At 51.8% G+C, this 20,159-nt stretch overlaps 11 protein-coding genes across 11 annotated transcripts; 6 read left to right on the forward strand and 5 right to left on the reverse strand.

Moving 5' to 3' along the window:
• Nucleotides 1-33: 33 nt before the first annotated feature.
• Nucleotides 34-582, forward strand: SAICODRAFT_25002 (protein transporter; the record flags this gene model as incomplete). The annotated part of the gene is made up of 3 exons (XM_019166821.1): nucleotides 34-36; nucleotides 89-430; nucleotides 484-582. The coding sequence occupies 3 exons, from the start codon at nucleotides 34-36 to the stop codon at nucleotides 580-582; spliced, it is 444 nt and encodes a 147-aa protein (XP_019024431.1).
• Nucleotides 583-1,042: 460 nt separating this feature from the next.
• On the forward strand, nucleotides 1,043-1,660 carry SAICODRAFT_7041 (40S ribosomal protein S24-A; the record flags this gene model as incomplete). Its single annotated transcript, XM_019170565.1, has 4 exons — nucleotides 1,043-1,071; nucleotides 1,163-1,289; nucleotides 1,357-1,527; nucleotides 1,583-1,660. 4 exons carry the CDS (start codon nucleotides 1,043-1,045, stop codon nucleotides 1,658-1,660), a joined length of 405 nt encoding a protein of 134 aa, XP_019024432.1.
• Nucleotides 1,661-2,053: 393 nt separating this feature from the next.
• On the forward strand, nucleotides 2,054-3,118 carry SAICODRAFT_56492 (Arginine N-methyltransferase 2; the record flags this gene model as incomplete). The annotated part of the gene is made up of 2 exons (XM_019169454.1): nucleotides 2,054-2,200; nucleotides 2,240-3,118. 2 exons carry the CDS (start codon nucleotides 2,054-2,056, stop codon nucleotides 3,116-3,118), a joined length of 1,026 nt encoding a protein of 341 aa, XP_019024433.1.
• A 174-nt stretch (nucleotides 3,119-3,292) lies between these two features.
• On the reverse strand, nucleotides 3,293-3,786 carry SAICODRAFT_91771 (ubiquitin; the record flags this gene model as incomplete). The annotated part of the gene is made up of 5 exons (XM_019171770.1): nucleotides 3,707-3,786; nucleotides 3,619-3,648; nucleotides 3,536-3,569; nucleotides 3,392-3,483; nucleotides 3,293-3,337 (listed from the first exon to the last, which is right to left on the reverse strand). Exons 1-5 carry the CDS (start codon nucleotides 3,740-3,742, stop codon nucleotides 3,293-3,295), a joined length of 237 nt encoding a protein of 78 aa, XP_019024434.1. The 5' UTR covers nucleotides 3,743-3,786.
• A 97-nt stretch (nucleotides 3,787-3,883) lies between these two features.
• SAICODRAFT_7044 (uncharacterized protein) lies at nucleotides 3,884-4,591 on the forward strand (the record flags this gene model as incomplete). Its single annotated transcript, XM_019170570.1, has 1 exon — nucleotides 3,884-4,591. One exon carries the CDS (start codon nucleotides 3,884-3,886, stop codon nucleotides 4,589-4,591), a length of 708 nt encoding a protein of 235 aa, XP_019024435.1.
• A 61-nt stretch (nucleotides 4,592-4,652) lies between these two features.
• On the reverse strand, nucleotides 4,653-5,567 carry SAICODRAFT_112162 (carbonate dehydratase). Its single transcript, XM_019165320.1, has 2 exons — nucleotides 5,500-5,567; nucleotides 4,653-5,444 (listed from the first exon to the last, which is right to left on the reverse strand). Exon 2 carries the CDS (start codon nucleotides 5,315-5,317, stop codon nucleotides 4,715-4,717), a length of 603 nt encoding a protein of 200 aa, XP_019024436.1. The 5' UTR covers nucleotides 5,318-5,444; nucleotides 5,500-5,567; the 3' UTR covers nucleotides 4,653-4,714.
• A 196-nt stretch (nucleotides 5,568-5,763) lies between these two features.
• Nucleotides 5,764-6,526, reverse strand: SAICODRAFT_7046 (HAD-like protein; the record flags this gene model as incomplete). Its single annotated transcript, XM_019170575.1, has 2 exons — nucleotides 5,764-6,468; nucleotides 6,518-6,526. 2 exons carry the CDS (start codon nucleotides 6,524-6,526, stop codon nucleotides 5,764-5,766), a joined length of 714 nt encoding a protein of 237 aa, XP_019024437.1.
• Nucleotides 6,527-6,543: 17 nt separating this feature from the next.
• On the reverse strand, nucleotides 6,544-12,844 carry SAICODRAFT_18825 (uncharacterized protein). The gene is made up of 3 exons (XM_019166013.1): nucleotides 12,417-12,844; nucleotides 8,341-12,366; nucleotides 6,544-8,287 (listed from the first exon to the last, which is right to left on the reverse strand). Exons 1-3 carry the CDS (start codon nucleotides 12,657-12,659, stop codon nucleotides 6,674-6,676), a joined length of 5,883 nt encoding a protein of 1,960 aa, XP_019024438.1. The 5' UTR covers nucleotides 12,660-12,844; the 3' UTR covers nucleotides 6,544-6,673.
• Nucleotides 12,845-13,730: 886 nt separating this feature from the next.
• SAICODRAFT_30078 (uncharacterized protein) lies at nucleotides 13,731-15,331 on the forward strand. The gene has a single exon (XM_019167581.1). It carries the CDS (start codon nucleotides 13,744-13,746, stop codon nucleotides 15,163-15,165), a length of 1,422 nt encoding a protein of 473 aa, XP_019024439.1. The 5' UTR covers nucleotides 13,731-13,743; the 3' UTR covers nucleotides 15,166-15,331.
• A 171-nt stretch (nucleotides 15,332-15,502) lies between these two features.
• SAICODRAFT_91781 (uncharacterized protein) lies at nucleotides 15,503-18,658 on the reverse strand (the record flags this gene model as incomplete). The annotated part of the gene is made up of 3 exons (XM_019171771.1): nucleotides 17,480-18,658; nucleotides 16,879-17,423; nucleotides 15,503-16,848 (listed from the first exon to the last, which is right to left on the reverse strand). The coding sequence occupies exons 1-3, from the start codon at nucleotides 18,421-18,423 to the stop codon at nucleotides 15,503-15,505; spliced, it is 2,835 nt and encodes a 944-aa protein (XP_019024440.1). The 5' UTR covers nucleotides 18,424-18,658.
• A 47-nt stretch (nucleotides 18,659-18,705) lies between these two features.
• On the forward strand, nucleotides 18,706-19,997 carry SAICODRAFT_91783 (uncharacterized protein; the record flags this gene model as incomplete). The annotated part of the gene is made up of 2 exons (XM_019171772.1): nucleotides 18,706-18,780; nucleotides 18,918-19,997. Exons 1-2 carry the CDS (start codon nucleotides 18,733-18,735, stop codon nucleotides 19,995-19,997), a joined length of 1,128 nt encoding a protein of 375 aa, XP_019024441.1. The 5' UTR covers nucleotides 18,706-18,732.
• Between the last annotated feature and the right edge of the window lie 162 nt (nucleotides 19,998-20,159).

The following is a 20,159-nucleotide window of genomic DNA, read 5'->3' on the forward strand; positions in this document are numbered from 1 at the left end:
TAAAGAAAATACCATATCAAGAACAAGACAATAATGGTTTGTGGTTTGGACCATCGTTGTTAAGGACTGGTGCTAACATGACGTACAGGCTCACCGCCTTCTCGCACAAGTCGTCATCGTCGGCACCCAGGTCTTTGGCCGTGCCTTCGTTCAAGCATGGAAGCAGGCAGCGGCCAACTCAAGAGCAGCCGGTGCTGGTGCTGCTGCGGCGACAGGGACCGGAAATGCAGTTAAGGATGCGATTACCAGGCAAACTGGACTTACCGCCGACGAGGCTTTTCAGATCCTGAATGTGGAGAAGGGCAATTTCAATTTGGATGAGATCAAATCAAGACATGACAAACTGTTCGACATTAACGATCCAAAGAAGGGTAGTGGATCTTTGTACTTGCAATCGAAGGTGGTGCGGGCGCTTGAGAGATTACAAATGGTATGTGCGGCGACGTTCTTTCCTTGTTACAGGGTACTGACATATATGTCCAGGAAATCGCACAGAAGGAGGCAGAAAACGCGGCGGAAGGAAAGCCAGCAGAAGATGCACAGGGTGGATCAGGTTCGGGGCCCTCTCAGCCGTCAGCATGAACGGAGTGTTGAGGTGTATGTCGCGGGGTTATGTGGTCCGATATTGATGATGCTGTCGGACAACGGAGTAATACGGCACAGGCGGTCAAAGAGACGGCCAAATAAGAGGACAGAGCATTCGAGGAGCATATTGGGTTTATCTTTGTTATTTTCTAGCGTTCGGTTTGGGCATGCGTTTCCATATCACTCCATTCTTCCGGGTGCACAACAGGGCTCCGGATACTTTCAAAAGCAGTGCAACGAGTACACAAATATAACATCTTCTTTCAGAGATCGTTCCACTCCTTCGTAATCGTCGCTACTTATGGGTGATAGGGTCTGGCAAGCCCTACTTCAGGCACCGGCATACGGCCAGCACGCGCGGGGCCACCACCGCTTGGGGGAAATTCGCGGCGGACGACTTGAACGAGATCCCTCGTGCATCACCGGTTCAGCCCTCCGCCCAGTAATTCTTGCCAACATGTCGGACGCCGTTACTATCCGTACCAGGTATGTTCATTGAGGATATTCAGCGTCTCGCTGCTCTCTTTCCCCGCGATTTTTTGCCGTCTTTGAACGAGTGCTCACACGGTGGCAACAGGAAGTTCATCACCAACCGTCTCCTTGCCCGCAAGCAGATGGTCGTTGACATTCTCCACCCCAACCGCGCCAACATCTCCAAGGATGAGCTCCGCGAGAAGCTCTCCGGCATGTACAAGACCGACAAGGTATGATTTCTCATACGGATGCCCACGTTGGCACGATGCATCGAGTTCTCAGCTAAGACTCGTATAGGCCGTCGTTTCCGTTTTCGGTCTCCGCACCCAGTTCGGTGGAGGCAAGACCACCGGTTTCGCCCTTATCTACGATTCCGAGGAGGCCCTCAAGCGCTTCGAGCCCAAGTACCGCCAGGTCCGCGTCGGCGCTGCCGAGCCCCGTGGTGCCCACTCCCGCAAGCAGATCAAGGTTTGTTACTTTCCACTTCCAGTCTCTTGCACAGTTCTGACCCATGGGTATATAGGAGCGCAAGAACCGCTCCAAGAAGCTCCGCGGTATGGAGAAGGTCCGTGGACCCAAGCCCAAGAAGGGTCAGGAGTAAGCGGTTTCTTGAACTATGTTGGGGTTATCTGGCGTTTTCCTTGCCTTCTTGGATTCAAAATTGGGCGGCTCTGGGTCATTTCATAAGCAAGATCCATGCGGGAGCATCCTTCAGCATGCAGGCTAGGCTTTCGCTGGTTGACAGTTCAATAAAAAGCATGCACCAGACATTGTTCTATGAGGCTATCCACCGTGATCGCCATTCTCGTTATTTCTATTTATGGACTCTTGTCTGTATACAGTTTGAAGCTTTCCTGTAAACCTCCGACCGGGCCCCATGCACCGCCCCTGGTTAGCCACTCGTAAATTCCCATATTGGCTTCCTCGACCAAAAGTTCACTCACTCAAAATATACCTGTTCCCTTTAAAAATGGAGATCATCGAAGAAGAATCTATGTCCCCTGACCAGCTCGCTGTTAACCAGCGTTTCCTCGAAGCCTGCCGTGCTTTGGACATCGAGCAGATCCAGAAACTCGTGAGAGACGAGGGCGCAGATGCGTGGTTCCAGGAGCCCGAGACCGGAAAGGGACCTCTGCACCTCGTAGTCGAGGGTGCCCACGTGGCCGAGGCCGAGGAGAAGGACGCGGCGGTCGAAAAGGCCGATGAGTGCTTGAGTTGGCTCATGGGAAACGGAGCAGTATGGAACCAAATGGACCGCGAATATAGAACCCCGGCCTGCCGCGCCCGCGAATACGGCCTCGCAAAACTCTACGCCAACTGTATCGACGCTGGCGTCCGCGCCGAACTTCTACTGGCGCACTTGAACAGGAAGCAACAAACCAGCGCTGGCGCACGCAATGAGGCTTACCTGAACTCGAAACTCACTTGGACGGAGCCAACGGATGGTGCGAAGACCTTGTTGGATGATGAGAATAATGGTGTGATGATGTCTTGGGAGAAGGATATTATGAAGAGGAGTGCGGAGGTTTTGGTGCCCACGCCTGGTGAGGGATCTGTTTTGAACATCGGTTTCGGACTTGGTATTGTCGACACATATCTTCAGGAGAGACGGCCGAAGAGACATGTTATCGTTGAGGCGCACCCGGATGTGATCGCAGAGATGAAGGCACAGGGATGGGACAAGAAGCCTGGTGTGGAGATTGTGGAGGGCAGATGGCAAGATGTCGCTGGCCAGCTCGCGGAGCAGGAGGTTTTCGACAGTGTCTACTACGACGCCTTCGGAGAGTACTACGAGGACCTTCGCGAATTCTTCGACGAGGCAGTCGGGTTGCTCTCACCAGACGGAATCTTGTCTTTCTTCCACGGTTTGGGAGCGGACAACCAGACGTTCTACGATGTCTACACCAAGCTGGTCATGCTGGAGCTTTACGACTTTGGTCTGGATACCGAGTGGGAGGAGCTTTACATTGATATGCCTGATGAGGAGTGGGAGGGTACCAAGAGGAGGTACTGGGCTTTGGGTACGTACAGACTGCCCATCTGCAAGTTCTTGTCGTGATGAGAGATCGGAGGTGCCTTGCAATGCTGGAACAGTGCAAGACACGAAGGGAAGTATATAACGAGTGGTTTAAAGGGTATGTATGTCTATCACTAGACAATAGTTTAGAAACAGCATCAAGTGTTTCTCACTCCATCTTCAAATTCGTCCACCAACTTTCAAAAGATTCCGCACTTACAAAGCTCCTCCTCGCAAAGCCAACACCAAGTGAAGCGTAGACTGTGTACACCCGTTAGGATTCACCGCCAAGCGCCGCGCATTGAATCAACTTACCCCTCCTTCCAACTTGTAAAACTCAGCGGTATTCTCGTCGCTCATCTGCTTTCCACCAAAGATAAGACGCTGCTGTGCTGGTGGGATACCCTCTGTGTAAGACATGTAAGCATCGTATCGAGGTTGGTACCAATTGTCGCGTACCCTTCTCCTCAACGCGCTCCTTGATTCTGGAAACCTAGCAGACAAATCAGTAAAGTGGATCATCAGAACTGGGATAGACGCACCTTGTCAGAAGGCTCGATGTCGAGCTCAATCTGTTGGCACAGACATATCAGTAAAGCAAGGGTGAATGCTGGGCAAACTCCTTTATACCTCCTTGCCAGTAAGAGTCTTGACCTTGATGAGCATTGTATCCTATCCTATCCTTTCTGTTTGGTTGCGAATGCTTCGAGGGTATACGCTGCTCAGGCACTGTTACGTAGCCAAATCACGTGTGGACCCAAGTACTCCTCCAAACTCCTCGACGACGACGACAACCAGAGGATCAGAATGGCCGACTTTTGGAAATCGACGCCGAAATATTACTGCAAGTTCTGCGAGGCATATGTCACAGATACGAAGCTCGGGCGACAACAGCATGAGGCAACCGGGAAACATCAAGGGAATTTGAAGAGGAACTTGAGGGAACTGCATAAGAAGGCGGAGGAGAAGAAGCGGGAGGATAAGATCGTCCAGCAAGAGTTGAAGCGAATCGAGAAGATCACTGGTGCACCGCAGAAGAAGGAGGACGAGGAGGACGATGCGAAGGGAGAGAAGGTTGGGTTTTATGAGAGTTCGGCGACGACGAGCAAAGGCGCACAACCAATATCGACAGTCAAAAAGATCAAGGACGACACGCCAAAAACCCTCGACTCAGAAATTTTTAAGGCAACGACCGCCGTTGTAAATCCCAGCGCACCACCACCCTCATCGTACGTACCGGAGCGTCTACCACCAAAACCAGAATCGACAGATGTCAAGCCGGACTTGACTGACGAGTATGTCAAGGCTGAACTGGCATACGCACGGAAACGAGAAATCGATGAGGAAGAAGCAACAGGACAGAGCAAGGACCCAGAAGATCTACGAAAGTTCAAGGTGGAGGAGAAGACCTATCCGATCGAAGATCTACCAGGCGACGAAGGAAACGTCCCAGCACCAACATTCAAGAAGCGGAAAACAGGGGGCGCAGGACGCAACGTACGAAAAAAGGAATAGTATTGTATCATGCATTTTCTTCACTGCTGCTCTAAACAATGTTTTATCTCTCACAATCCCACAAAAACGCCGGCTCGGAATCCCATAGCAAATAAGCAGACAAACTCTTCAATCTTTTAGCATTTAATCCTTCTTGACCTCAGACAAACGACCGGACGCCAAGTCGTAGACCCAAGCGTGGACATCCAAGCGACCCTCCTTGATAGCATCCTGAACCCACTCCAACTTGTGGACGTTCTCGACCTGTGCGAGGACGTTAAGGTCGACGAGCTTAGTCCACTTCTCCTTCTCGTCGGTGATCTTGTCGAGGGTCTCCTTGTTGGCGTCACGGACGGCGCGGATGTTGGCCAACCAAGCATCAATGCGACCCAACTTGGCATCGCCCAAAGCGGCCTGGACACCACCGCATCCGTAGTGACCACAGACAACCACGTGTTTGACCTTCAAGACAGCAACAGCGTACTGAACGACGGACTCGACGGAGAGGTCACCGACGGGGACGACGTTGGCAATGTTACGGTGAGTGAAGACCTCTCCGGGAAGGAGGTCGAGAATGGTGGTCTCAGGGACACGAGAGTCGGAGCATCCGATCCACAAGACAGTGGGAGACTGACCGGCAGCATTACGAGCCAAGAGGTCAGGGTTGGACTCGGCGATGTTGGCAGCCCAGATGGAGTTGCGGGCGAGGATCTCGGTGGGAGTGGAAGGGCAAGGAGCGGCAGGCATTGTAGTTTGCTTTTGCGGTGGAGTGATACCGAGGGCTCGGAGGAAAGATGTGTTGATGGAGCGGGTCTGTTGTCGGAGGTAGTATTGGTGTTGGGGCAACAACGGGTTATTATAGGTTTGTGGTTTCCTGATTGCGGCGGATCTGAGCATCTGCGTTGGGGTACTGCGCCACGCACTCATACCTGGTATGTGCAGAGAACGAGATAGAGTTGGATCTAGAAGAGGATTGACGGTGATCTGAGACGGCCGCGGAGTGAATGCCTTGGTGGTTATGCTGGTGCAACGTCCGCTGGAGCCCTCACTGTAACGACCAAAACCGACAGACTGGTTGGGCTGCGATCGACTTCCTCGTAGCCACGCCAAATTTAGAGCGGCGAAGTGCAGCCTCCCTCGATCTGCCCAACAGATAACAGACATGAATGAATCATTAATTCGATCTGCATTAATCAGCTAATGATCTTCCTCGCCAATTCCATCAGACTGCTCGCCTTGACATCCGCTTCTCCAAACACTCCTTCACACCCCTCAAACTCCTCATAATCAACATACCCAGTCTTCCACCCCGCCGCCTTCGCCGCACACAAATCCCACATATGCGCAGCCACAAACCACCGCTCCTCATCCGCCTTCAATGTCCCCTGCTCCTTCATCTTCTTCTCCGCATTTTGATAAACCCTCACATCAGCCTTCGCAACCTTAATCTCATCGCATGACAAGATTCGCTCATCCGCCAATTCAATCCCCGCCGCCTCAAAGTATGATTTCGTAGTCGCATGTCCGCCGTTGGTGACAGCGTAGCACTCCACACCCCTCCCCTGCAAATACTCCCAACACTCCTTCAAACCCTCCCTCGCCTCCAAACTCTTAAACTGCTTGGCGATTGCCTCAATATCCTCCGTTGTAAACTCATCCTTCCTCAACCCAGCAATCCGCAAAGCGCGGGCTAATGTTCCTTTGAGGACTTCGGCGATGGGGACGTAGTGGCCGGCTTGTGAGACATAGGTAAAGTCACGTTGGGCGGCGTAGAACCAGGAGAAGAAGAAGAGGGAGGGATCGATGCTGTGTAATTTGAAGGTTGGGCCGAGGCGTTGGGCGATGGTGTTGATTACTGGGGTGAATTCGAAGCAGGTGCCGATCACGTCGAAGCAGGCCTAATCATTGTCAGACCACTGCCATGGGGCAATCAGTCCGTGAACTCACTGTAGGCATATTGGCAGGTCGATTGGGTATGATTGCTGATTAGGACTCTCATTGGAAGCTTCTAAGTTACCCTCCAGGGTTCAGTGTTCACGTGCGGGGAATCCGACACTGACGTCACATTGGCAGCTACAAACTCAACTGCATGTTTTAACACCATCACAAATCACCAGATAGATATGCCTCCAACGCTTCCTGAATCAAATACCTCTTGTTCTTCAGACTCATCCCAAACTTCGCCTCCAACTCTCTCCTTACCGTTTTCGTCGTCAAGCTCGAATACGACTCATCCCCCTGTGCCTCCGCAACACGAAGAATCTCCCCAATTTCACTGATGATCACGTCGTCGGACGGCATCTGCTGGAAAGTAATCCCGGGAGCACGAGCAACCGGAGCAGGCAACGCTGCAAGAATCGGCTCGCTCGAACGATCGGACTGGATGGAACGAAGATGACTCAGATGCTGACTCCCAGAAAACGTGGATCCCGCTTGCGACGGCGTGTATCTGTCGGAATCCTCTATGAGAGTAGCCATACGCGCCGTCCTTTCCAACTCCCGGAGTGCCTCCCTTTGAGCGGAATCTAGTCCATGGTCACTGAGGCTCGTAGATTGCTGCCTTGTGTCGTACCTGATAGGCTGGAAGCTCGACCCAAAGGATGATGTTGAATTAGAGAGGACGGAGGGGTGCGCGCTCTGTCGCGGAAACGATACTGAGTTCCGTGGCAGATTATTCATGTTCCACATGAACGGCAGCGGAGGGTCCTCTGGTCCGCTGCTGGAAGACATTGTAGGAGCGATGGTATGCGTCCGTTCCGAAATCGAGAAAGACCCGCTCTTGTCCGAGTTTCGCCCGGGCACAGCAGTGACGTTGACTTGGACAGCGGATCCCTTCTCCATTCTCGCTTCCGCCTCTTTGGCTTCCTTGGCAGCCTTGCTGTGCATCAGAATTTCCACATACTCTTCCCAGGTTCTTCGGGGGATATCGTTGGGGTCAAAGGTACCTTCGTCGCTGATAACGATCTTCCTGCCCTTTTCACCCATAACGACACGAGTTGATCCCCACGAGAAGTCATCCATGTGCCAGAAGGAGTACAACGGAAGTAGTACTGAGTAGATTGGAATAGCCAAGATGAAAAGAATCATGAAACCCGTCATCTCCCATTTGCGACGGAAGATGAAGACAAGCGCTTGTAGGCCGTACACCAAACCCAACAGAACAAGAGACAAGACGGGCACCGAACTGGTGTTTTGAATGATTCTGTAGATGAGGTAGGCCAAGTAGCCGACAGTAACGGGTTGTATGAGAGTAGCCGCCAGATCCATGAACACAATGAACCTCATAGAGAAACAACAGAACCCACAGAGTTGCTTCAAACCAGTCAACTCGAGGAGGTTGTGAATCGTCGAATTAATCCATCTTCTTCTCTGCGAGATCAAGACACTCCACTCTGACGGTGCCACTGTCTTCGCATACGCATCTCGAATGAATTTTGTCTTGAATGACGGGTGATGTTTCATGAGAAGAGTCGTCAAGTAACGGTCTTCACCTAAGTGAAGAAGGTTCTTGAGGTGAAGCGTATCAACACGGTTGTTCGAGTAAGCGTCAATAATATCATTGCTGACGAACAACGGATCATTGTCCTCGTTGCGAATCCTGTACATGGAGAAACATCCAGGCAAGCAGGTAACCGAACCAAACAAAGATTCGAAGTTTTTGGCGAGGTTGTGAGAAAGGAAATATTCGTAAGGCTGAATCATCGTCGTGAAGGATTCCTGTTTGCCATCCAGTCAGCTACCCTATCGCGGTTAACAGGAGTCACGCAAACCTTGGGATTCTGCAAACTCGTTTCTCCACATGCACCGATCAGGCGAGTATCATGAATGAATGCGGACACCAACCTCGTGCAAGCATCAGGTGCGACGATGGTATCTGCGTCAATCATCAAACAATACTCATACAAACTCGGGTGCACACCAATAACATCGTGAATTTGATGGTACATAGCAAGTTCAAGAGGCGTGAGTAAGTCCTTTTGATTCACTCGGTTCAGGAAGCGCATCAGAACCATCTGTGAATCACGTTTACCACGGTTACCAGCACGAATAACCTCACTGGGCTTGCCTGCCTTCACGATAACCAGGTAAGGTACAATATGTCCCGCAACTTCGTACAGACCAGCGTACACCTTACCCATATTGTGCTGCTTCTGCCCTTCACCAAGAGAGTCGAAAGACAAAGGCTCTGGGTCGAAGGAGGGGTCATGTCCAAGAATATCTAAGATAATGCGCGGAGTAGGTTTCGTATTGCCGGCGCCGACGACATTTCCATCGCAAACGATGAACATTAGTTTCCTCTTGTCTTCATACCTCATCTTGGCAAGCGAGTCGATGGACTTCCGCAGAGACTCTTCGTCTTCAGTATAGGCTGGCATCATCATGATGACAAATTTGTCAAGCTTCTCAGGCTCTCGAGTCTTTCCAAATTGCAAAGCTGCGAAAAATTTGAAAGCAATGATCGACATCAAGGCAATAGAAATAATGAGGACCAGGTAATTCGCAAAGATACATCGTGCAGAATTACGGTTGTCCACTTTACCAATGAAGAAAAGGTTCCGCAAACAAACCCGCATTCTCAGCTGAAGATCTGCGTCAAGATTCAGTTCAGCGAGAGCCTTGGTAAGGTCAGCACCCGCTCGCTGCTGGAAGAGATTGACGACATCTTGATCCATGAAATTAGTGTCGACGCTCTCCGGGGTGGCTTCTTCGCCCGCGACGAGGATGTGTCTGCCGCCCTGAATATAAGACGACAGGTCGTATACATTGCCATCAATGATACCCCATGCTTGTTGGTTTTGCGCCTGCTTCCGGATATATTGCCTCGTGTAACCCATGTAACCTGTCCTGAACTGCTGTCGCAGCAAAGTCATAGAGTTCCAATACCAGTCAGGGCGCGAGTCATTTGTGAAGGATCGGAAGTCGTGGTAATGAGCATTATTATCAGTCGAGTTCACTCCAATGAAATCCAACGTGACAGATGGATCGACTGAGCCGGTCGTCCCTTGACATAATGCAGAGACCTGAACTGGAAACAGTTTCGTTGCATCAAGACCAGCGTATTTCAGGACCGCACTTGAGGGCACAATGCCACTCGGGGGATGAACAGGTGCAAACTGGGTCAGGTCGAATACTTCACCGCGAATTGCAGCATAAGCTGCATCCGGATTATTGTCATTGCTATGACCGATCAACTCTTGCGGACTGAATACATACTCCTTTGGACAAATAAGCTCACTCACGCCAACGATAAAAAAGACAGAAAAGGCCAAGAGCAACCAAATGAGCATGTTGATGGCGAGCTTTTCTCTCCACGCCATTCTCACATCTTTCCGCTTCATTCTTCCAACATGGCGGATCAGGAAGTCGGGGATCCACCAAGTCAGAAAGTACACGATGAATACCCATCGCTTACGCGCCCCAGTGACTTCGTGGGTTTCTGTAATTCGCTCCTCCTCCACAGCACGAACTGCAGCGTCTTTCTCCAGCATACTCCTTGTCTCAAGATGCTGGAACAAGTTGCCGGTTGATCCATTGAAGTCCGAGGTAGTCAGATAACTCATTGGGCGCAACTCCATGTCATTAGAACCCCGCCTAGACGGAGCTGACAAAGGCGTCCCTGGCAAACTATTCTGATCATTGAGATCAGGGACGAGAGACGCCCCAATCCTCCTCGCATTTTCTTGTAAGCCTTGAACACCCTCTGCGACCTGGGCTCGTGCTCGTACATACGAGCTAGCCCAACTCGCTTCGCCAGAGTCTGGAGTAGACACGGGGATCTCCTCTCTGCGGATATCTTGCCTATTATCTTCCCAAAATTGAGCAGTCGCAAGCGCCTCGTTCACCTTATTAGCCTCCAGGAGATACGCGAGAGCGGCATCACTCAGGAAGACTTCACTCTGGCCCACGAAGATGTCTTTCTCGGGCCAATCAATCTGACGAGCAGCTGCAAGACAGGCATCTCGTTCGTTGGAAATATAACCTGGGTTATGGATACCCATAGCATCCAGGTCGACGTAGTTGTCAAGAAATACTTTATGAGAGAAATGAATGGTGTAGTCGTTCTCCTTCACATGCTGTGCCAAATCACTGAGCCCAAAAGTTTGTACTTGAAGCAACATACAACCTGAGTCAAACTGGTTGGCAAGGCGCCTGTCATTCGGCTTCAGGCAAATGAGGAACCACGTCTGACTACCGTCAATGCTCTCCTTCAAACTTCTCAACGCATTGGCGAACTGTCCCGCGACACCGGAGACTTTGTCCTTCTTCTTTTCCGCCAATGCGGCGGCAGTAGCCGTTCTTCTTGCCATACTCGGCTGTCTCATAGGCTTGGAAGGCAATTGCGCCTGAGTGATGGTCGTCTTACTTCTCGGGTGTACCTCCATCTTCACGGCTTCACTCTTGAATAACCTCGCGACGAAATCGTTGCTAGTAGGAGCCAGCTGAGAACCACCCTCAGCCATTACCTCTCCGCGGAAGATCGTCATCAAATCACCGGAGATGACATCCGTGTTCGCTTCCAATAGGTTCGAGCAGTCATATGTGACTTCATCCCAATAGTGCTTGACCATGAATGCTAGGCGAGAGTCATATCCGGCTTGCGAAGAGATCTTGATGTCATCAGAGGATGCAAACCTCTTTTCCATTGCGAGCATGAACTGACTGTTCGTTTTCCCCTTCGAGTGTTTGCCCGTGTACTCATCCAGCATGGCAAACACACCATCCGAAGGACGAAGGAAAGTGTCCAGCAAAGTCGTGTTATCGAGATATGCCGCAGTAGGGGCCTCAAGACCTTCAGCTTTGTAAAGTTCCGTATCCTTCTCGTAGTAATGCGAGAACATAAGTCGCTGAAAGGTTTCGTTGGCCATATTGACAAACAGGCCGTCCATAACTGTCTCTGAATCATTTTGCATTCCAGGGAAATCGATAACGGATATGGTGTTCTGTATATTACTTTCATCGACACATAACCTGGAATTCAACTTCTCTACAATCCAGGACCAAAGCAGCGAGTAAAGTGTACGCGCCAGATCCTCTGTATGAGCTTGTGCAGCCCGGGCATCGAGCATAAGCGTAACTCGCTCGCGCTTCACCATCGTCGTCTTGAATGCCAATGTCATCTCGAGCGTCTCCGGTACGACACCAAGAAAAGCACTTGCCGCAGCCAAAACGTTTGTATTCCGTACTTTGGCGTATTCTTGATCAGAGTTTGGCTCGACAAACTCTAGTTGTCCGAGGTGGAGGATAGCGGCCATGAGCTGTATGCACTGAGCGATGTCATCTTTGCTGATACCGACTCGGCGCATTGCGGTCCTGAGATGTAGGAACCCTTCTTCATCATTGATGAGCCCTTGATGGCGTTGGTTTGGGTGACCAAGGTAACGATATCTAGCGTTCGGGTCCAACTCCAGGTGACTAAGGTCTTCCGGAGTCAGGCCTGAGAGGAGGTAGTAGAAGGCATGAAAGTTCCTCTCTGCAATGGGGACTTTCGGGACACGAGATTTCTCCAGCTTATAATCCAGAAATTTTGCGCCGGTACACTCTGCTTTGGCGTTGTACTGCATTTCTAAGTACAATCCATACCGCGAGGCATTCATTGAGTTGACGGTCTTTGCATGGCCAAAGGATTCAAGGATGAATTGAGCAGCGTCAATGCGGGTTATGAGGGATTGCGAGGAACATGTCTTGAACAACAGGGAGGAAACGACGGTACGTCGGTTATGCGACTTTCCAGAGTTGGTCTCGCCGAGGAGAAGGATGGACTGCGGTGTTGATGAGATTTTCATGTAAGTCCATACCTGTAGTAGTCTGTTAGCATTATATCAGATGCCTGAAGACTGTCCCGCACCTTTTCAGCCCATTTGTTTACCGTAACCTCAGGTTCCGTGTCCGGTGTTTGTTTGCCTTGTTCCGGTTCGACATCTCCCACATCTTTCCAGGGATTGATGCTGAGAAGAGTAGATGTACCGACTGTCGCAGCGAACTTGTTTACAGAAGATCGCTGACGAAGCTGAGCTACGAGCGTTTCATCACTCACAACATCGAGAGTCGAAAGGTCCTGAGCGACTGGAGCTGAATAGTGAGCAGCCATGATGGGCTAAGCTCCTCCTTCGTAAACGAGCGGTGAGGATGGAGGATGGTCCAGCAAAAACAGCTGCTGATATAGGCGGGATGTGTGCGGGATGGAACCGGGACCATGGGTGTTGAGCATCTCTTTAGAAGGGACAGGGGCCTCCTTGCACGCAACTCTCGCTCGGCCGACAGAGCTTATTTTGGGTTCTGCCGTGTTGATATAAATAGAAGCACTTGCAGCTGGAGACCGCCGCGGGGTGAGGTACCCGTTGCACACCAAACTTATGGTGACCCTATGCTGTGAAAATAATACCCGATTTCTGATTCCATTGCTTGTAAACGAAAGTCTCTGCTCTCTGTACACAAGGCTGGGAGTGAAGCATGCTGGGAGGGGTCACGTGCGCTACACCTCGTACGCCGCCGCCGTACGCAACTTGCATCACATCGCATCGAGAAGGCATTCAAGCGTGACGGATCAGAACATTCCTTTCAAGATGTTCGTTAACGAAGCTGAAGTTCAGCAACTCACGCTATGGCTCGCCAAGCAGCTCAAGACTCTTTCTGATGCGGACACGGAGCTTATGAGCGAGTACGTGATTACTGTCCTCACTGGCATTGACGACAATGCGCCCGTAGAGGAGGCAAAGCAGACGTGTACTGCGCAGTTGGGTGATTTCCTGGGCGACAAAACGGAGCCATTTGTGGGCGAGCTCTTTGGAGTGCTCCAGAGCAAAGCATATAACGGCGGTAGTGCACCAGCAGCGGCACCCGCTTCTCGGGACCTATCCGCCACTGCTCCAGCCTTTGTGCCAGCAGCTGCTCAGGCCGATGTCCCGATGACCGCTGCACCTCCAACTGGCCCTGCTGCTGGGTCCCGTAAGCGCTCATTCGGCGCAACAGACTCCACCGCCAATAATTTCACTGGTACAAGAAACTTCAAAGCACCCCGTCAGGGTGGCCCAGGTGTTTCTGCAGGGATGATGGCGCCATTGCCTATGCCCGATCTCATGTCTGGTATGCCCAATATGCCAGGTATGTGGCCACCCAACCCTGAGGCACTAGCACAGGCCATGCAGATGATGCAGAATGGTGGATTTCCAGGCATGCCGCCTTTCCCAGGTATGGGAGGTCCTCAGGGAGGCAGAAAGAGGGGTATATGTCATGATTATCAGAGAAAGGGTTACTGTATGCGCGGTGATACCTGCCCCTACGATCATGGCATGGATGCCATCTCATTGGGCAAGCAAGATGAGGAATATGATCCTTCAGCAAACTTGGTGTTCGCGGGTGCTGCCCGAGGCGGACGCGGTGGTGCTCGCGGTGGTGCTCGCGGCGGACGTGGAGGTTCAATGCCTGGAAGGACAGAGTTCCGTCGCGGAGAACAGGAGGACAAGACCATTACTACCCTGGTCGTTGACAACGTTCCCGAGGATAAGCATGATGTCGACTCAATCAAGGAGTACTTTTCCCAGTTTGGTACAGTCGAGGAAGTCAACCTTGAAGGTCGGAAGCGTGCTTCTATCAAGTTCCCGGACTGGGATACTGCTAAGAAGGCTTGGTCGGATCCCGCGCCCATCTTCCACAACCGCTTTGTCAAGGTGTACTGGAAAAAGAGCGAAAACGAGTCTACAGATGGACGGCCACCTAAGCCGGAGGAACCGCCCATCGACATGGAGGAGGTCAAGAGGAAGGCTGCAGAGGCTCAGAGACTCTTCGAAGAGCGCAAAGCCAAGAAAGCGGAGATGGAACAGAGAAGGCTCGAACTCGAGAAGCAAAAGGAAGCTTTCCTCACCAAGCAGTCCGCTGAACAGAAAGCACTCATGGAAAGAATCAAGGCTGCCGGAGCTACCGCTGGTGCCGCGACTGCGGAAGGAACGGCGGCGGAGGTGGACGAGGATGAGATGGCAATTGAGACTGAGCAGAAGCCGGAGGGCCAGAGCGAAGCTTTGAAGGCGCAACTAGCGGCTTTGCAGGCCGAGGCCGAGGCATTGGGTGTTTCAGTAGAAGATGCGCCCGAGGGTTCATACCGCGGCCGAGGGCGTGGTCGTGGACGGGGCGGTTCGTACCGCGGAGGCTTCGACCCATCCTTCCGTGGTCGAGGCCGTGGACGTGGGAGGGGTGGGTTCGTCGGTGGAGGCTCCATGAAGCTCGATAACCGCACCAAGAAGGTAGCCATTGGCAATCTCGCTGGAGATAAGGAGGAAGCTTTGAGGGAGTACCTTTTTACTGTTGGTGAATATGAGAATGTCGAGAGGGATAGCACCGGAAAGCAAGTTGTCACCTTCAAGGACCGCCGCACTGCCGAGAAATTCATGGCAGTAGCAAGCAAGGAGATTCCCAATGTCGGCAGCGTGGAGCTGACCTGGGTCAACCCACCTCCGAGACCTGCCAATAGCATGCCCAGTGCGTTTTCCACCACGCCCAGCGCCGTGCAGACTTTGCCGTCAGAGGAGTTCCCTGGCATGGATGCAAGAATGGATGGAGATGAAAGGATGTACTATGATGAGGATGAGCAAATGGCGTAAATCTGAACATGCCTGGCTAAACATGTGTGAGTTAATGATTGAACAGTTATAGTTTATGGACTTGATTATGGTATGATATATTGAAAGGAGTTCTCTTGGGTGCCGTACATGTTGTGCCTTTGCCCCATGCTTCGCTGCCTCGCCCGTGCCTTCAGTGACGTCTATCTGGATGAGCAGGTTACCGAGGTCAGCTGAGTAAAGGGGCCTGTTCGGCACATCCTCGGCAATATATTATTCTCCGTTAAACAGGCTGGTACATTTCGATATAGAATCTCGATTCTTCCAAATAGGTAAACTCATATGACAAAAACTCCACAACAAAAGCCAATTCCCAATATCACGCTGCTTCAACCGGTCCCAAATTATTTAAGTTTCCCTGCTGCCTATGCCTACTAGCCTCCCTAGGCCGTTCATCTCTGCGTTCAGCGTCTCCCTTTGACTTTGCCCGATCACCCTTACTCTTCCTGAAACAAGCAAACTGAGTCGCCGTTGCTTTCCTAGCGTGTTGCAATAGGTGCTTGACATGTCCAAGCTCAGCTTGTAGGTCCTCGGCGGAGACATCGGATGAAGTGTACCCGTCTTCGATGGCTCTGTAGACCATGCTGAGCTTCTCACCCGCAGTGGAATCAACAAACTGACTCAGTGTCTGGTGGAAAAATTCCACTTCAAGAGTTGCCTGAAGCATGCCACCCACACCAAATCGGTCAATCCCGCGGATAGCGTCCAGAAGGTCTTGTGCCAAGGAGTTGGTAAGCGCAGTAATGATGCGTCCAAGCAAACTCGGTGTCAACGTCCAGACCTGGGAATGAACCAAAACGAGCGTAACGAGGGCGTCATATACATAGCTGTGTACTTCGACCGGCCGTGGCAAAGTTGCCCAAGGAATACCCGAATTGAGCACACCACCTCTGATAATCTCCGATACAACACGGGCCTTCCCACTGATATACCGCTTAAACAGCCTGTCATCTGCTTGTTCGAGGACATTGATAAGCGTCCTAAGATCCTCTGTCATACCCAAAGAGAATGCCAACTCGAACTGGTTGATGAGCTTCGGGATGACACTCTCCTGCATCTCCGCCAGATTGCTGACCGTAAGCAAAATGCGGGTGTCTGTATCACTTGCGTCCACCTCCCTGATCTCCTCAGCAGTCACTGCAGAAATGCGCTTCTTTGTCGTGGGTGTCGGCACAGCATTCAATGACAGCGCTAAACTGCAGATATCCTGCTGTACAGTATACAACCCGCTCAAGAATGTCGACCGCACCGCGCCGATCATCTTCGCGGTAGGCATAACCTGCGGTACCTTCTGAACAGCACTTCCCGAAGTCGTATTGGCCACATTCAAGATCTTCTCAGCATTCGCAATGATAGCTCTCGTGTACGACTGAATTGCGCGGGGGAATCCTGTATTGTCATGATTCTCCGTCGCACGAGTCCAGTTCTCCAGACGGACAAGGTGCTTGGTATCTTGTTGCCAAGCCTTACACACCGCGTCATTAAAGTGCTGCATCGCCGTTCCCAAAACAGTTCGTAACGCATCAGTCACTGTAGATGAAAGCCCAAGAGAATGAATTTCACCGACAGCTTGTGCGATCTCCCTAAGCGTAGACGACAAATATCTCGACGTACTAACAGCATTCGCATGAGCCGGCACGAACGCAAGAACCTTTCCTCCATTCACTGCAGGTAGAGCCGGAACAGGCGGAACACCACCAACCGGTGTCGACGGCTCCATATCATCAGCCATCAAAGCCACAGGCGGACTCGAAATAAACTCCCCCATAAGTCGACAAATCAACAACACAAGACCTTCCACCATGCCCCGTAACTGTGCCACCTGCATCTGATCCAGCGACAGGTGCTTCTTGGAGATACCGTTCGGACCCGTCGGCATTGACTTCTGCGCCTTTCCATCGACGAAACTCTGGACGGTACGCCAGAACTCAATCAAGAGATGCGCACCGAGTTCACTCATCATATCATCCACGAAATCGCCGAGAGCCTCCCACATCTCGATGATTTCCTCAGAATCACACTGGAACGCAAACTCCTGCTTTGGATGGAAAGGAACGCGGAGGTAGGACACGAGTTGCTTTACTGATGGTGCCGGTTTCGCTGCGAGTTTGCGGCGGAGGGTTTCGAATTGGATACGGTCTTGTTCGAAGGTGGCGGTGATCATGTTGCGAAGGCGGTTGTGTCGTACTTGGAGGTATTGCCAGATAGGATTGTCGTCAATGCCAATTTCGAGAAGGTATCTGCACGTCATGAGGTCAACTTTGAGCAATTGATGCAATGCCAAACCTCGACGTACCCTATTGCCTTCATTTGCTGTTCGTCCGTCTTCCCCTCACCGCTCAACCCATCCCAAAGATCCTTCTTCCAGTTATCCACAATCCGTTGCGCCTCATTCCATACCTTCTCAAAGATCCTCCGTTGACTAACCATCAAAGCCGTCCCTTGCTGGTTCGGATCCGAAGCCTTGTATTCCTTGAACAAATTCTCACCCTTGCGATACTCGCGAATCAACCCCTCGTGATCCTTTCTCCTTTGACAATCCAGCAGTGTCGATGGAAGGTTGAAATATGATTTGTACCGATCTAGGACTCCTAGTGTTGAACGGAGCGTATTTGCCTTTTCCCTGTTCTCCATAATTGGCGTGAAGATCTGTTGTGCCTTTGCGTTCGCATCCAACGTCGCACTCTTCAGTGCACCGATACCGTAGTCGTTCTCCCTATTCAGGGTTGCAGATTTCATGTCCTGGTACACGTCGTCGATCGTTGATTTAGCTGTCACGAAGCGGTCAAAGTTTTGACCAACGAGCTCTTTCACATCGTCCCGCCGTTGCTCGATAGAGTGTTGTAGCCAGTCCTGACCAGTCCGGAGTTCTGAGTATGATGCATTGGCGTGAATATCTCGCAGAAACGTCCGAGGCTGGAAAGTTTTCGATGTAATCATATACTGCGCCCGAACCTTAGGATCCGTATCGATTTGGATACCCTTCCTCCGCAGCACATTCGACACCGAATCCACCATCCCTAGCGGATCACTATCATCTTGCGACAGCTCATCGATCTCCGTTGCCGGATCCTCCTCCTGCTGCAACACCTCATACCGCGAAGCTCGCCGTGCACCATAAGCAGAGTTGCTCGACGCAGGCTTTGGTCTTGAGGTGTCCTTCCAGTGGTGAGGTTCTAGGGAGTCGAGGTTGTATTTGCGTAAGATGGCAGCATTCTCTGAACCTGGATCGTAGTTCATCTAAATAATCGACTCATTTACTCGACTCTCACTGTGCCGTCACGTCACGTATTTACGTCGCCGCATACCCCAGGGACTGACCACCACCCCAACCGGCCACTGTATGGATCTGTCTATTGAGCGTTCTACTTCTTTTCGAAGAGCTTCTAGACGAGTATTGCCTCCAGTCTCTCCCAGCAGAAGGCCTTCCACTCGTCCGACGCTTGTGCCGGCACCCCCGGCGACTTCCCGTGGCTTGACGAGGTTTTGAAGCGATTGACGTCCGAAACTGCAACACCCATATATCCTCCCAAAACATCCTCCTCGAAAATGTTCTCCGCAGGCCGATCCGCATTCCGCGCCCGTTCCGTTGTCCCGGTACGTCCGATCCCTCCTCCCTCGTCGTGGAGCTCTTCCTCTCCGAGAGATCCTTCGCTTTTTTGTTTGATCTCTCCAATTGCCGACCCCACGATGCGATCTGATATCCGATCATTGCTAACGTCTGATGTTGGCAGGCTGTCGCCCGCCGCTACAACCAGGTTTCCACCGCCGGTGCCACTGGTGCCTTCTCCGGTAAGAAGAACGGCAACGGCAACTTCACCGTCTCGTTGATCGAGGGTGACGGTATCGGTCCGGAGATCTCGGAGTCTGTTAAGGATATCTTCAAGGCTGCTCACGTCCCTATCGAGTGGGAGCCCGTCGATGTCGGACCTATCCTCGTTGACGGCAAGTCCGCCATCCCCGAGGACGCCGTCCGCTCCATCAAGAAGAACACTATCGCCCTTAAGGGTCCCCTCGCTACCCCCATCGGTAAGGGTCACGTTTCGCTGAACTTGACTCTCCGTCGTACCTTCAACCTCTTCGCCAACTTGCGTCCATGCAAGTCTGTCGCTGGATTCAAGACTGCCTACGACAACGTCGACATCGTCCTTATCAGAGAAAACACCGAGGGAGAGTACTCCGGTATCGAGCACGTCGTCGTTCCCGGTGTCGTTCAGTCCATCAAGCTCATCACCAAGGATGCTTCCGAGCGTGTCATCCGCTTCGCTTTCAACCACGCCCGTGAGTGCGGCCGCAAGCGCGTTACCGTCGTCCACAAGGCTTCCATCATGAAGATGTCCGATGGTCTCTTCTTGAACCTCGCCAACGAGATCGGCAAGGAGTACCCCGACATCGCCCTCGACGCCGAGCTTCTCGACAACGCCTGTTTGAAGATTGTCACCGACCCCCTCCCCTACAACGACCGCGTCATGGTCATGCCCAACTTGTACGGTGACATTCTCTCCGACATGTGCGCCGGTTTGATCGGTGGTCTCGGTTTGACTCCTTCTGGTAACATCGGTCGTGACGCCTCCATCTTCGAGGCCGTCCACGGTTCCGCTCCCGACATCGCCGGTAAGGGTCTCGCTAACCCCACTGCCCTCCTCCTCTCTTCCCTCATGATGCTCCGTCACATGTCCCTCAACGACGAGGCTCACAGAATCGAGCGCGCTGCTTTCGATGTTCTTGCTGAGGGCAAGTCCATCACTGGTGACTTGGGTGGCAAGGCTTCTACCAGGGAGTACACTGAGGCTATCATCTCCCGCTTGAGGTAAATGGTTGGTTGGTGATATATGGGGGATGTAATGTTGACTGGATGATTGGTGCAAAGCTGAGCTGGAATACCATTCATAAAATATCTTAGTAGAAGAGTTGAACTCGAAGAAAAAGATTGAAAACAATACGCTATTAAAAACCGTTCATGCCAAAGAAACGTC

The sequence above is a fragment of the Saitoella complicata genome (assembly GCF_001661265.1).
Source record: "Saitoella complicata NRRL Y-17804 unplaced genomic scaffold SAICOscaffold_10, whole genome shotgun sequence".
In the NCBI taxonomy this organism is placed as follows: domain Eukaryota; kingdom Fungi; phylum Ascomycota; class Saitoellomycetes; order Saitoellales; family Saitoellaceae; genus Saitoella; species Saitoella complicata.

Coding starts and splice junctions, on each gene's coding strand:
- SAICODRAFT_112162 (XM_019165320.1), bottom strand. CDS start 5,317: ATGCCTGCCGCTCCTTGCCCTTCCACTCCCACCGAGATCCTCGCCCGC.
- SAICODRAFT_18825 (XM_019166013.1), bottom strand. CDS start 12,659: ATGGCTGCTCACTATTCAGCTCCAGTCGCTCAGGACCTTTCGACTCTC. Junction 12,367..12,416: donor TAAACAAATGGGCTGAAAAG/GTGCGGGACAGT, acceptor AGACTACTACAG/GTATGGACTTACATGAAAAT. Junction 8,288..8,340: donor CGAGTTTGCAGAATCCCAAG/GTTTGCGTGACT, acceptor GATGGCAAACAG/GAATCCTTCACGACGATGAT.
- SAICODRAFT_30078 (XM_019167581.1), top strand. CDS start 13,744: ATGCCGCCTTTCCCAGGTATGGGAGGTCCTCAGGGAGGCAGAAAGAGG.